The following is a 15,714-nucleotide window of genomic DNA, read 5'->3' on the forward strand; positions in this document are numbered from 1 at the left end:
ATAAAGGTATCTTCTTAGCTGTAGTACAAAGATTGGGAGTCACAGAATATCGCAGAGGGCTTGCCACATAGTCTCAAGTTTAATTTACATGTCCTCGGGAGACACTTGAGGCTTGTGTTTGAAGTTGCCCTTTAGGAGGTTTATTCTGGATTAAATATATGTGATGAATTATAGCATGGAAGTCTTTGCCAGTTCAGAGTTGAGTCAAGGATTGCCTTCATCAGCATTTTTTTTTTTTACATCTTTATTGGAGTATAATTGTTTTACAATGTGTTAGTGTGTTAGTTTCTGCTTTATAACAAAGTGAATCAGTTATACATATGTTCCCATATCTCTTCCCTCTTGTGTCTCCCTCCCTCCCACCCTCCCTATCCCACCCTTCTAGGTGGTCACAAAGCACCGAGCTGATCTCCGTATGCTATGCGGCTGCTTCCCACTAGCTATCTATTTTACGTTTGGTAGTGTATATACGCCCATGCCACTCCCTCACTTTGTCACAGCTTACCCTTCCCCCTCCCTATATCCTCAAGTCCATTCTCTAGTAGGTCTTTGTCTTTATTCCTGTCTTACCCCTAGGTTCTTCATTACATTTTTTTTCTTAGATTCCATATATATGTGTTAGCATATGGTATTTGTCTTTCTCTTTCTGACTTACTTCACTCTGTATGACAGACTCTAGGTCCATCAGCATTTTTTTTAATGGACCAAGAGAGAACATTTCTAAATATGAATGAAATAATAAAAGTACAGTTTCAATTTTGACATTAAAAGGTTTGGACCATAAAGGCAATAGTCCTGGAGACTATATCTGAAATAAGTGAGTTAGGAGGCAGGACGTGGGCACCCAGAGACTAATGAAAACTCACTGGCAAAAGGCAAGGACAGCATATGAGCAATGGAGGCAGCCTTGGGGTGGGGGAGGAGGAAAGCAAGAAAATAGTTGAATAACCGGCCTACAAAAGAAAGAAAAGCTTGCCTTGGATAGTTATCAAGGAATATGTGGCTGGGAAAAAACAGCTTAATTCGGAGTAATTTCTCTGTCATTGAGAGAATTCAGGATAGTTGCTGAGTCATGATTCAGAGGGCTGTAGAGAGAAGAGCTTTCAGGTCCTTCTTGATTCTTAGGACTCAGACATAGTGTTCTGTTTCTTCCATTACCAAGAGGGCCACAAGTAACTACTTCTGCCATTGAAAGTACAGATGTGCTTCAGGCAAGGAGCATTCTTACAAATCTTATTTTAAACAATTACACGCACACACACAGTCATGTGTATCTACTGTTTTCTGTTTAAATATATTTTTAACTCTTAACTCCTCACACAAAGAGCATGCATTCCTCCCCCCAACCCCCGCCACAAAGTCAGCAGTTGCCAAGCTGCCTAGCATCAGAATCAAGTATGGGGAGCCTTAAAATTTTGATTCTTCGGCTTCAACCCCAGACCTGAACTAAGGTACAGTCCTCTGGGTTGAGACATTAGGAGCCTTTCATTTTATGGAGATTTGTGTTGTCTGATGCAGCCTGGGAAAAATTGCTACTCTAAACAATATACTTGTGCTTTATACCGAGGGAGGGAGGCACAACTGGGGAAGGTACTAAAACTGGGATAAGGTCTGTTCCAGAGGAGTGCTCTGTGGGTCACCAGATCCCTGATGCTTAGCATTTTGCCAGTGGAGCCACTGAGGCTATAGAAGCCGTGTGTTTGTGGGGAAACCTGGTCATTTGTTGCTCCATTTTTCCTTGACAGCCTGAAAAAAGGTTTTGGTTTATGCAGAACAAATTGGTCTGTCTATCTATCTATCTATCTATCTTAGAATGAGAGATAGTGTTTATGAGCCAGTGTAGATGCTGTGCAGATTACTCAGGGATGAAGGAAAAAATCAACTTTTCAAATTAAAATCCCATATAAGATGTCATTTAGTTCATGTTGACTTTGGATTCTCTGGAATTCTCTACTAATAATATCTTCTGAGTGCAAAGAACCTTATGCTTAAAAAGAGGATGTTATTTGAGCTGGGTCCCAATGTCTAGGTAGGATACAGCCTAGGAGATGTATTGGGTTGGCCCAAAAATGCCTTTGGTTTTTAAGTAAAAATAAAAGACACATTTTTCATTTTCACCAAGAACTTTATTGAACAATGTATTCACACTTTTGTTCCACTACCTTCTGCCATTTTTCAGGCAACTTCGTAATTCCATCTTCCCAAAACTTTTTATCTTTTTGAGCAAAGAACTGTTCCAGGTGCCTTTTACAGTCTTCCAGGGGGTTGACATTTTTTCCACTAAGAGAATTTTGTAAAGACCTAAATAAATGGAAATCCAAAGGTTCAATGTCTGGTGAATACAGTGGATGAATCAGAACTTCCCAGCCAAGCTGTAACAGTTTTTGCCTGGTCATCAAAGAAACATACAGTCTTACGTTATCCTGATGGAAGATTATGCGTTTTCTGTTGACTAATTCTGGATACTTTTCGTCGAGTGCTGCTTTCAGTTGGTCTAACTGGGAGCAGTACTTGTTGGAATTAATCATTTGGTTTTCCGGAAGAAGCTCATAATAGAGGACTCCCTTCCAACCTCACCATATACACAACATCACCTTCTTTGGATGAATACTGGCCTTTGGTGTGGTTTGTGGTGGTTCATTTTGCTTACCCCGCAATCTCTTCTGTTCCACATTATTGTACAGTATCCGCTTTTCATCGCCCATCACAATTTGTTTTAAAAATGGAACGTTTTCGGGCTTCCCTGGTGGCGCAGTGGTTGAGAGTCCGCCTGCCGATGCAGGGGACACGGGTTCGTGCCCCGGTCCGGGAAGATCCCACATGCCGCGGAGCGGCTGGGCCTGTGAGCCATGGCCGCTGGGCCTGCGCGTCCGGAGCCTGTGCTCCGCAACAGGAGAGGCCACAACAGTGAGAGGCCTGTGTACCGCAAAAAACAAACAAAAAAAAGGAACGTTTTCATTATGTTTCAGTAGAGAATCACATGCGGAAATACAGTTAAGAAGGTTTTTCTCGCTTAATTTACGTGGAACCCAAACATCAAAGCGATGAACATAACCAAGCTGGTGCAAATGATTTTCAGTGCTTGATTTGGGTATTTTGAGTATGTCGGCTATCTCCTGCATAGTATAACGTTGATTTTCTCAATTAATGTCTTGATTTGATCGCTATCAACTTCAACTGGTCTACCTGACCATGGAGCATCATCCCGTGAGAAATCTCCAGCATAAAACTTTGCAAACACTTTTGACACGTTCGATCAGTCACAGCACTTTCTCCATACACTGAACAAATCTTTTTTGCATTTCAGTTGTGTTTTCACCTTTCTTGAAATAATAAAGCATAGTATGCCGAAAATGTTGCTTTTTTCTTCCATCTTCAGTATTAAAATGGCTACACAAAAATTCACCAGTTTTGATGTCTTTTTAAAAATGCACTCTGATATGACAGCTGTCACGTACAATCTTAACAAAATTGCTTCAAATGAAGTTAAAGACAACTAAGTCCTACTAGAGCCATCTTACGGAAAACCAAATGAAAGAATCTTTTGGCCAACCCAGTAGTTAAAGGAAAGACATGGAAATGGGATACTATAGGAATGTTAGTAGTTTCAGAGTACTAAGAGATCAGAAGTAGTAGCATCTCAAGCTAACACAGTTGGAAAGGTACTTTGGGGCCACATCATGGAGGCCCCAAATCATTTGCAATATGGACTTATGACTTTATTTACTCATTCAGTTTTTGAGTTGTATAATGACACAATCAAAGGTGCCCTTTAGGAATTTTATTCTGACCATTACTACATAGGGTGAGCTGGAGCCATAGGAAGTGGAAAACCAATAACTAGGCTGTTGTAATAGTACAGCAAAGATGAAGTGATACCCTTACATGGGTATGGAAGAAGGGTAGAGGAGAGAGATCAACAGCATTTGGCAATTGAATCTGTGGAAGGGGGGACTGAGGATAATCCATCACTCGAGTTATTAGGAGAATGGTGTTAGGGGCCCATTTATATGTTTATATGTGGCCAGGGTACCTGGGGGTGGAGCAGAATTATGAGTTAAGTTTTGGTACATGTTAAGTTTTGAGATTCAGACAAAATTCCTAGTAGAAATTCCCAGGATATATAATCAGATTTGTTAAATTTAGAATAGTGAGGTGGGGTTGTGGGACTGTGCCTAGAATAGAGGGAAAGTGTATATAAATTTCAGGTGAGCTAATTTGAGTTCAGAGGTTAGCTCTGCCAGTCATTAGCTCTATGGCCTTGCATATTATTTAACCTCTACATGTCAGTTTCATTACTTGAAAAGTAGGAGAATGGTGATAGAAGATTTGGGTGTTTTACTTGTGAGCGCCTCGTAGGGTGTTGTGAGGATTAAAAAGCTGTGCACCATGCTGGTGCGGGTACCAAAGCTCCTTCTTCCCCACTCCCAGGTCTTCCTGTCTTCCTCCTTCATGAGGATGGGAATCCACTGGAGTAAGATTGTAGACGAGGAGGAGAAATGGCTTGTGAGGAGAGAAGAGTGCTGGTGGAAATAAGAGCGGGAGAGAGAAAAAAATGGAGATGGATATGGAAAAGGGTGAGATTAGAAGCTTCTTGGGGAGTTGTTAGCTTTTGAGAGGAAGAGGGCCCCTCCTCTGAGACAGGCAAGTTGAAAAGAATGGAGGCCGTGTTGATCAGAAAAGCAGGAGGCCAGGCCATCTGGTGTGAGTGAGGGAAGTTTGGGGCTGGGTTCTTGAGAAAGGAGAAAATTCTTTTTAGATGGCCACTGTGGGAAATAAGATTAGGAGTAAACTAGAGTTGAATAAAAGGATTGCCAAGAAGCAGAAGCAGAGGGGTTAGATCACTTGAACTCTTCGTGTCCTTGTGGGTGTGTGAATTACAGAAGAGGGAAGGTCATTAGAGGTTAAGAGGTTGTGGAAGAGAGAGGCTGCATATTGGACAAGGAAGCGGATGTTGAAGCTTCAGTAGGATGGTGGCAGGAGCATTGGGTGCAGAGGAGGAGTATGAATGGGGTGCTTCAGCCTTTGTGGAATGTGAAGAAGTGTTGGGAGGTCAGTTCCTAATGGCAGTAAGGATGGGGGTGGGGGTGTACTTGGTGTAAATGCTTGTTTGTCAGCAGCAAATTACTGATTGTTCCCTTTAAAGCAGGATACTTGGCGCCTGATTATCCTCTGAGCACAGATAGTTCTGGCTCTGTTTGCCTTTAAAGATGATAAGCCTCTTTTTTTCTGTAATGGAGCTGGGTAGTAGGCTGACACTACCTTTTATCCACCCCCCTCCTTTCGCAATAATGATTTGCTGGGAGAGAATAGACTTTGGAATCAAACATTCAAAACTGAATACCTGCTTCTCCACTTACTAGCTGTGAGATCATGGGGCAAGCTACCCCAGCTGACTGACCTTTTTCTCATCTGCAGAATGAAGGTAAAACTTACTTCAGTACCTCATATCATTGGGTGGGCATTAAATGAAACAGTTTATGTAACATCTCTACCTCTTGGCAGAGGCGCTCCGAAGTGGGAGTGGTTTACATCTTGGGAAAATGGTTTCTGAATTGGGAGTTGTTTTGGCTTTGGGAAACAGGTCAAACACCACAAAACAAAACAAAAACTAAAAAAAGGCAACATCAGAAAAGCACAGTTCTTCATTTTCTAATTAATATGTGTGCTTGGAAAGAAAATTAAATATATGTGGCTTGTAGATGATGTTATGCACAACAGTACTTATTGCATCAACATAAAATATCATAGTAAAAAACAAAAAAAATTTAACTAGAATTCAGATGAAATTCATTTGAAGTAATGAGTAGTGGGATGAAGTCTTGGGAGAAACCAGCTGGAATCAAATTTTGGAATTGTGTAAAATTGAAAGGCCACCTTTCTGTATTTGCATGTATTCATTTGTCAAAACTTGGCCTTATGTGAATTGTTATATACTTTATATCTATATCTATATAAAATAACAAGCCCAGTCTATACATCTATATCTATATCTACCTATCTGTCTATATATAGAGATAATACTAGAATTCTCAAACTACCTGGTAGTTTGGCAGTTTCAAAGCATTACTGAAAGGTCCTATCCCTGTTCACAGAGAGTATATGAAGGAAAATCATTAGACATATAGTCTAGAATTATTTCTGTGCATCCACTGTGACTTCGTCTTGGAATCATAATTCTCCTCACTTTTAGTAGTTATCGGTCTGTAACAGTAGTAGTAGTGGTAGCTTTCTTTTATAGGTGAAGCCCCTGGCTTACAGATGGTATCTTTCTTCTTTTGAGTCCAGTTATTACGCCAGTGAGGATAAGATAAACCAGACTGAGTATCTAGTTAGACGAATGAAATGAAGAATGAAAGATTGACATTTTGGGTACAAGTTCTGAATCTCAGCCCAAATGTACAGTGGCAGTCAATGTTGGGACCCACATTGATAGATCAGATTAAAGTCTAGCACAGGTTAGTGCTTAGGGACCCAAGGAATGTCAGAACCCAGGTATGGAGGGAGGCACTAGGAATAGGAGTTGGGAATTTAAAAGGAGACATATTACTGGTTAGAAGCCCTGCAAAGAATCTGGCTAATATGGTTAGAGGATGAACAGGAGCAAGAGAAAGCAGAAAGAGATCACTTGATATTAAGCCAGTGGATTCCAAAGTGAGGATTCTGTTCCTGTGTCCTGTTCAGAGTCTACAGTGGCATCCAAGTACTGGACAGACAGATTATAGCATAGCTGATGGCAGTATGGAACAAGTGACGAAGCAGAAACAAGGCAGTTCCTAACTCTGCAGAGTACCTGGTCAACTGGATAAAAGTTTAATTTTACGACTGTTTTCATTTGCAGGTTGTGCATTTCTTATTGTTCTTTAATGCTTAATTAGAAAACTATGCTATAATATTAACCTTTTATTACCAAAATAATATCTAATGTGCTCTTCCAACCTGATACATCTCATATTTACTGAAACCTAATTCACCTGAATACAATGCTACACAATGATGCGTTGGTAGGATATAAAAAAATTTAAATGCAAGTTTTCAGGGGCTCATTTTCAAGATTAATCTTGCTTTTTGATTTGTTTGGCAATGAAAAAAAAAAAGATTGACCACCTGGAGGACATTGTGGAGAACCCAGTTTAGTTACCTCAAAGAGAACCAAATTTGCCTGTGTTTTCGTGAGACCTTGGATTCCACCGGGCTGGGCTGTGAAGCTCTAGAAGAAAGATCAGTTCCTCTGAGTAGTAGGGTGTATTACAGTGACCTGCTGGCATTCCACAGTGTGCCTGTGACTTTTTTTTCTGTTGGTTTAGGAAGCGATTTATTGGCTTTGCAACTAGGCATCCATGGAGCTTGAAGCCACAAATAGAGTGGAAAAATCTTATCTGATGTTGTGGCTTTTGGAAACTAATAACTAGAGTTTGTGGTTGCAAATAATGCCAATATTGCAGACAGAGTGGACAGCCCATCAGTAGGGATATTAATTGTTACCAAAGACTTGCAATATCTGGTGGGAGAGTTGGTGTCAATTTTTATATCACTCTGTTTTGTAGACATAGTATTTATTATTCAGGCATGCCACAAGCTGACCTTGCTGCCTGCTCTGTTTATGGGTTAAATTGTTCCTGAACCAAAACTTTCCACTGGATACTTCAGCCAGTATGCTACCTTTGATCTTTTTAGTGTTCAGAGAATTAAAACTCCCTCAGTGGAAGTTCCAGGCCTGAACTGCTGATGTGATACCATGTTAGGTCATTGCATGCTTTTGTAGTGTAATGCTGGGTGTCCCTTGGCTATGTAGGTTGATTCTATTCTAATAATTCTCCATGTGGCCTAGAAGGATATGATGGATTCACCTGCTCTGGCTCAGATCCTCAGTTCAGTACTGATGTTTTACAGCCTTGCTCCTATTCTTCATGAAAAGTCAGTGCCAGAGAAAAAGCTTGACACAGCCTACTCACACCCAAATAGAAAAGTCAAGCGACTGTTGGGGCATCATCTGGACTTATAAAATATGACTGCATTGGTTCAATCTGGCTTTTATAGACTTTTACAGGTTTTCATGTTTTCCTTGAGATTTAATCAAGTCTAAATCCTCCTGCTAACCCAGTTCCCCTCTATTCATCAGCAGATCTGAACTTCGTCAGTGATTTGCTCACTCTAATAAAGTGAAAAAAATGTGTTGTGGACATAATTGTATATATCACTGGATTTGTGATCTGTACTTTTTTCTTTTTGAGTATGTGTTTATGCTGTTTAGGTTTGAGGAAAGACTCCTAGGAGAAATATGTAGCACATCATTGTCTGACTATGATATAAATGTTGGTTAGATGCAAGAGAGACATGCTTTGTCAGTTCTTATAGTTGTGAAATCTGTAAAGCCCAAGCTGTTCAATTGCTGAAACATTTAATAGTATATAATGCTTAGTACTTAAGGTTGTGGAATTATTATCAACAATGAACAGGGAATAATTTTCTTTATTCTCACTCATTCTTACTTCCAGACACTAAACAGATTTTCCACAGTTAGAAATAGTAGGATGAATTTAAGCCTGCTGAAAAAATTGTTAGGGAATAGATATTTTATACAGTTCAGGAATGTTTCAGAATTTACGATATTGGTAAATAGAGAAGCCATTATCGTACTTCTTCACCATGTAGGTATAATTCGACTGTTGTCTTTGTGAATGTTTATATGCTCTTGGGACCCGTCATAAATGCATCTGAATAATAGATTTCTTTTGTTCCAAAAGTATTTTTCCAATATCACATTGTGGAGGTAAAAAGGAAACCTATAGCAGTGTTCTTGACCTCAGTAAATTTTTGGAAAGTTAAAATTTATATATAAAGCTACATTTTGATTGCTTTCCAGTAATCTTATGGTCCAGACGGTCAGGAAGGGGAAAGATTATTACTGGCAAATACAGCCAGGAAAGTTTCATGCAGGTGGCAAGAATGTGGATAGCTAACATAATTTTCCAAAGTATCTGGCCTATCCTTTTCATAATATTTTATGAAGTCTAGAATAAGAGTTGGTATGTTTTTCCTTATAGAGCAAATAGATGGTGGGAATGTATTGTTAAATTCATCTGTTGAAAGCCCACTGTGTATTAAGTATTGTTTTTGGAATATTACTCTCACTAAATCAAACTCCTGTCATACCACCTAGGTATCGTCAAGATCTATCATTGCAGGACCAGCTGTTATATTCAGTGTTAGTCTGGATACCCCAAATCAGATAATGCAGTGGTTTTTATTTATGTGAATATTAATAAATAAAATGTGGAGCATCACAAATAATTAATTATAAGAGAAAATATTCGAGTATCAGAAATTTGCATGTAATAAAAAATGTTTTCAGATTTTGCTTAAGCAACGTCTTAGAAAAAATGGCTCAAGCAGTCACAAAATCCATAGCCATTTTGTATAAGGCCCTGTGATGAGTGCCGAGAGAGTCATTTTGTATATGTTTTGTGCCCAAGGTCTGGTGGAGAATAGACTCCCTCTAGTTTTCATGGCCTCTTAAGGCATTTGTGGGTCTCATGAACCAGAGATTCTAATACTGGCTTCTAATCTCTAGAGTACTGCTGGGGAACACTAGGCAGCTTGGATCTGCCTGATTTGTGTCAGAGGTACCTGTTAGACTTTGAGGGTGGGGCAGGCAGGGAAGTAACCGGCTATCCATCTGCCCTTTCTCCTAAAACCCAATTTATGTGATAATACCTTGAATTATTTTATACTTGCATTATAGGATTGTTAATTTCTGTTTTCTTTCCTTGTTATGTTGTGCTTAGTAAACTATTAATGTGATACTTTGACATCATTATAAAGAAAAATATTTAGGGAAAAACATTAGATATGGGTTTAAAAAGTTAGTAGGCCACTGTCCCTAATTCATGAAATAAATTATTTAGTGTTCCTGACTCTTTCTTTTCTTATAGAACAAATGATGAATCTGAAAGCTTCATTTAGACCAAGAAACATAGTATGCTTTTACAGAACTAGGACTATAATATTTAAAGAGAACAGTCTTAGTTTTTTTGAAGTCATTTCCCTGAAAAATCAACGAAAGAAAAACAGGGAACAAAAGTTACTGTCAAATTGGGGCAGACCCAGAAAACTGCTGGAAGGAGAGTCGTTTTCGTTGTGAGGAACCAGACATGCAGTTGCTTTTGCAAATGTTAAAATTTCTCCCCAGACTTCCTCATTATAATCTACTATTGTCATACTGAGTCTATAAATAGTATTTATAAGGGAAACAGACCAGAAAACCATTCAAGTAAAGCAGAAAATGGCCATTAAGTTTTGGACAAAGAGGTACAACAGCAATATGAGAACTTTGAGTTTCCTTCTTGTAACCAAAATCTGATTTAAGGCAACACCACAATTTTGGAGAAGCAGTTACCTTGGGGAAACCTTTGGACTTCTGAAGTCATCATCGTAAAATACTCCCTGGGACTACTAGGGTGCTGCTACGTAGGCCAGTGAACATTTTCTGGGTTGATCAACTGGAAGGTTCTAGTGTACCCAAGTCAGTCTAAAATCAAGTTATAATCTCATTTATTTCAAAAATACCTGCTGACAGGCTTCTCTGTGCTGGATATTTATTTACCCTTTGAGAAAATTAATAATATGTGGTCTGTGCCCTCCTAGGGTGTAGGCTAATAGGAAAATAAAGTGTTTTTCATTATTTGTTTAAAAAGTTATAGATTATTTTTTAGGCTTTACAAAAACTAGCAATCTCCTTTTCTACCAGTCCCTGCCACTTAATTCCTCAGAAAGACTGTTGCAGGAGAAAGGGGTATCAGAGGATGGTCACGTCCCAGGTCTTGGGCGAGGCCCTGGGATGCACCGCCAAGTGAGGGTCCTTGGCTTTGCGCAGGAAAGAATTCAAGAGTGAGCCATAGTAAAGTGAAAGCAAGTTTATTTAGAGAGATGGACATTCCATAGGCAGAATGTGGTCTGTCTAAGAAAGCGAGAGCAGCCCCGAAATACAGGGTGGTTAGTTTTTATGGGCTGGGTAATTTTATAGGCTAAGGAGGGGGAGGATTATTCTAACTATTTTGGGGAGGGGGCGGAGATTTCCAGGAATTGTGCCACCACCCATTTTTTGGTCTTTTATGGTTATGGCACCTGTGGGTGTGTCATTTAGCATATGCTAAGTATTACAGTGAGTGTATAATGAGGCTCAAGGTCTACTGGAAGTCCAGTCTTCTGCCATCTTGGGCCTAATGGGTTCTAACCAGTTTTTGTCCTATCCTGTTCTTCCTAATGGCTGTGTCATCCTTTTAAAGGTTGTGCCCTGCTCCCTTCTTTCCTGTCTCAAGACCACTATGAACTTTTAGCCATTCCTCAGTTTCTTTCAAGACCATGATTACCTTGCTACTTCTTGAGTTTTTCTTGTTGTTGTTGTTTTGTTTTTTTGTTTTAGGTACCATCCTTTCACTTCATAGTGTTGTCACACTATGTCTTGAGTTCATACTATCTAACATGCTCCTTTCCCTTTCTCTCAATAGAGTTAAAACTTCATTTTGGCAAAATGAATTCAATTTTTAATGTTTATATCAGTGGTTTTATACATATTACTCACAACCCAGTTATTTCAATTATTTTGATTGTGTTATTTGTATAACTTTGTTTTCCCAGGAGTTAATTCACTTGTCCCTTGGTATTTGCAGGGGATTGGTTCCTGTACCCCCTGGCTTTCAGAATCCACAAATGCTCAAGTCCTTAATATAAAATCCTGTAGTATTTGCATATAACCTATATAACTTATGCATATCCTCCCGTATTACTTTCAGTCATCTTTAGATTACTTACAATACCTAATACAATGTAAATACCACGTAAATATTTGTGGCACACAGCAAATTCAAGTTTTGCTTTTTGGAACTTCTGGAATTTTTTCTCCCTGAATATTTTTGCTCACTAGCTATAATTGCCTTTGAGTTTTCTTTAAAAAAGAAAAAGGAGTGTAAATTTCCTCTCATTACATTTAGACACATCAGGATATTGATTAGTTCTATTTTTCTTTCTCTGCAGACATTTCCTGGAGCTTCTAACCTATTGCTCCAGTGTAGACAAGAACCTCTCTGGACCTTTGGCACAACTGTTGTCCTAGAATAGCTCTGTGTTGTCCTGAGAATTCCATTTGCTTCTTTGCTTTTCTAGAATTCATGTTTTCTTTTCATGTTTTGTTCCCAAGTTTTGTGAGAGTGTGTTAACCAATAGCTTCTGATAAAAGGAAGCATATGAGAGTAAGGTTTTTTGTTTTTGTTTTGATATTTATTAAAAAGGTTGGGCGGTGTTAAGTTAAAAATCTGGGGTTAAAGTGCTTCTTATACAGACTTTCAACTAGTGTACTCTTTCTATTTACATCTCCTCTTATTTTCTCACCTCAGGAGTACCTGTTGCCTCTCCTGTAGCCCAGAATGACATACTTTTTGTCTTCTTTCTCTGCAGGCATGTTAACATTACCTTCCATCATTCAAAGTTTTGTTGACTTTTTCCAGTCTCATCAACAGATCTTCAATGGCAGTAGATAGCTGCCAGAATGATGACTGGATATTTCTTTACCAAAAGTACAAACATATAATATGCTATTGCACACTCCAGTTAAAATCTTCTATCTATTTGTAAAATGTTTTTCTCTTCAACTTATTGTCGTCAAAACTGGGTTGTAATGTAGCAATGATAGTTATTTCTGCAGAAATTAAAGTCACATTTTTAAACACTTTAGAAAAGTTCCACTTACTTTAAGGCCATTACTGTGTTTATGAGATTAATGTGAGTCTCCCAGGTAATCCTTTGATTTCTGTTTTGGTAACTGAATAAAATACAGTGTGAAGTAGTCATAGGAATAGAATTTCAAACCAGCTTAGTTAGTGTAAGCCTAGTGGTTTTGAAAAGAGAGAAGAAAAATCCAAGATTGTAATTTTAAATTCTTAAATGGAAAATATTCTTTCTCTTTCATAATGAGTTTTGTTGGTAAGACTCTTGATGTGTTGTTCTCACTCACCTCCCTTTATTGTAGACTTTATGCCAGACTTACTAGACTTCTGGTCTCACAGGATGTTTTCAATATTAGTATGGATGAAGGAAGAGGTGGGAGCCTAAAGAATGAGGACATAGAAGGGAAGGTTCAAGGCTTAAATAAAAATAAAATTTGCAATTTACCTTATTTCTTTTGTTAGTTTTGTAATCTAAACATTCGAACTTTAGTTAATAATTCACATTAAGTATAAGTTACAGAAATTGATGTGGACGAATTAATCTTTCACAGTTTACTGTGTGGCACTGTGCATTTTTGAAGAATATGCTATTGTAACTCCCTGTTTACTTATTTTTTTCGTTTGTCCTCCCAAAGTTCCTGAACACTTCCCAATCCTCAACAATATATCTTCAGATAGTTTTCTAAGGCAGTGCTTCTCAACTTTAATGTGCAAAGGGATCAACTGGGGATCCTGTTAAAATGCAGATTCTGGGCTAGGGCCTGAGCATCTGTATTTCTAACAAGCTCCCAAAATGCTGATGCTGGTGGTCCTCTGACCATTCTGACTAGCAAAGGTCTAAAGTACCTTGGATATGAGAGTGATACAGTAATACAGAATCCAGAATGTGTTTTTAAGTATATATGTGTTGAGCTTCCAGAAAGAAGTCAGTGGGAGACTTTGCATTACTGGCTGCTACTGAGTACATCTTAGTACTGGAGTTATTGCTCCTTATAGGTTTAATGAATTTATTATTTGTAGGATTCTGTTTAGGAGTGATTCCAGTACTACTGTTTATTACTGTGTAAATTTTATTTATTAAATATATAAACTATATGCCCTTAGTGCCTTTGAAGAATAAAGATTATACTTGATATGTGCTAAACTTCAATTTGTAGCACACAAACATCTCTTATATATAGCTGTTAGTCATTGAAATCCTATTGTATATACTGTTTCCTGCTTATAAAAACATAACACCACAGAATATATACAAATTCATAAGTATCTTTATTGTAATGTTTACTCTTGTGCAATTGGATATCAGCAATGTAAAGAGGTTAATGCTTTTTTTTTTTTTTTAAACTTATCTTCTAAATAGCTCAGTCACTAAAAGAATTTGCAAGACTACTCATCGCAGTAGAAGAAGAAAGGAGAAGACTGGTAAGTCTCTTTTCCATTTCTTAAGAATAATGCTTTGTTTGGACACGTTAAAAGAAAAAATAGACCTTCTGAATTAGATTTAGTCATACCAGATTTTATAACTTGATACATGTACTGAATGTTACAGAAAAGATTTGTGAGTATGATGATCAAATATTGCTAATAAGATATGCCATTTCTTTTTGTTTCATTTGGTCAGCAGATATAAATTACATTCATTTTACTTTCCATTTAGTTGTTCTGAGAATTAAAAGTATTGAACAAACTGCCATGAAGAAACCCATTCTAATTGAGCAGTCTTATAAATAACCTTAGTGTTATAATGAAGACACATTACAAGTATTAAAGACAGTTTTTGGAAGGAGCAACTAACTTTGCCAGGGTGTTAGCAGGGGACTTTCTTGAAAAGGTGACATTTGAATTGGGTCTTGAAGGCTCGGAGGATTTTGCTGGGCTGGGAATAGTGGGGAAGCATTCTACGTTGACACATTAACTTATGTGACAGTATCAGAGCATGGTTATTAGTAATACATTTATCCACTCACAGATATAATTTTGTACCCATTGTGTTCAAAGTTCTGTGTAGGCCCCTGTCTATGACCCAGGCTGCCCATTCACATATGGAAAAAATAGTAGTATATATCCCAGAAGATCATTGTAAAGCATTTGTAGCAGCACCTGGCACATTATAAATAAATGCTGATGGTGGTAAAGATGTTGGTTGTCAGTTACAGTGAGGGTTACAGACACTTAAAACATCATCTTTGATATCACTGGCTTTACCATCCTGTTGGGGAGTTATATATACACATAAATAAAGTGCTCGGCTTGTGGACTGAATGGGCTAGGAACGGCAGTTTGGTGTCATTTTGCTCAATAGGTGAGGAAGAGGAATTTGAGGAGGGTGCCCTTAAGGAGGCCCTGACTCCTGGGGAGCATTGCCTGAGCTGAGGGAGAATCACACAACTAAGACATGGCAGTTATGTTAGTGAGCTTGAGCGGAGGGCACAGGTGGGAGAAAGTACTGTGTATATTTGTAGAATAAGGCAGAAGTTTCTTAGAAGTTATCAGTAGAAGATTGATTGGTAGTTTTGGGCGTATGTGGCGTTTAAGAGCCGGGCTAAGAAGTTTTGATCTTTGTTATAAGCTGTGGGAAAATTGCTAGAAGTTTTTGATAGAAGAATGAGAGGATCAATATGGGATTTAGGAGAGATTAATTTGGTGGCCATGTGGGAGACATATTGGGTAGGGAAGAAATGTTGTGCAGAGGGGTGACCATGTTTTCTTAGGAAACATCAGCCTGCCATAGGTCTGGTCCCAGTATCAGAGAGATACCCATGCAATGTGATCTGTTCTAGTTAGAGATGAGCCACTGTGGGAGACTGACCCTCTCTGGGGTGGTCAGAAAAAGCTTTTCTGTGGGGGTCACTTGACACTTTTAAGTGCTTTATACCTAAGCCTTCATAAACTTCTATACAATAGAAGTTCAGGTTCCATGGGGAGATGTGGGTGGTATGTGCACTTATGGCCCAGAAGACGAGCTGATGATGGAAGTGGGAAAGAGGGG

At 38.5% G+C, this 15,714-nt stretch overlaps 1 protein-coding gene across 1 annotated transcript in view; it reads left to right on the plus strand.

Moving 5' to 3' along the window:
- The window catches only part of ARHGAP42 (Rho GTPase activating protein 42), a 293,889-nt gene that overhangs the window by 88,252 nt on the left and 189,923 nt on the right, over positions 1-15,714 (plus strand). The window contains exon 3 of the mRNA XM_007445610.1: positions 14,086-14,147. Coding sequence (XP_007445672.1) covers positions 14,086-14,147 — 62 coding nt within the window. The remainder of the gene's footprint in view (positions 1-14,085; positions 14,148-15,714) is intronic.

Source organism: Lipotes vexillifer, unplaced genomic scaffold (genome assembly GCF_000442215.2).
Source record: "Lipotes vexillifer unplaced genomic scaffold, Lipotes_vexillifer_v1.1 scaffold1282, whole genome shotgun sequence".
NCBI classification, from domain to species: domain Eukaryota; kingdom Metazoa; phylum Chordata; class Mammalia; order Artiodactyla; family Lipotidae; genus Lipotes; species Lipotes vexillifer.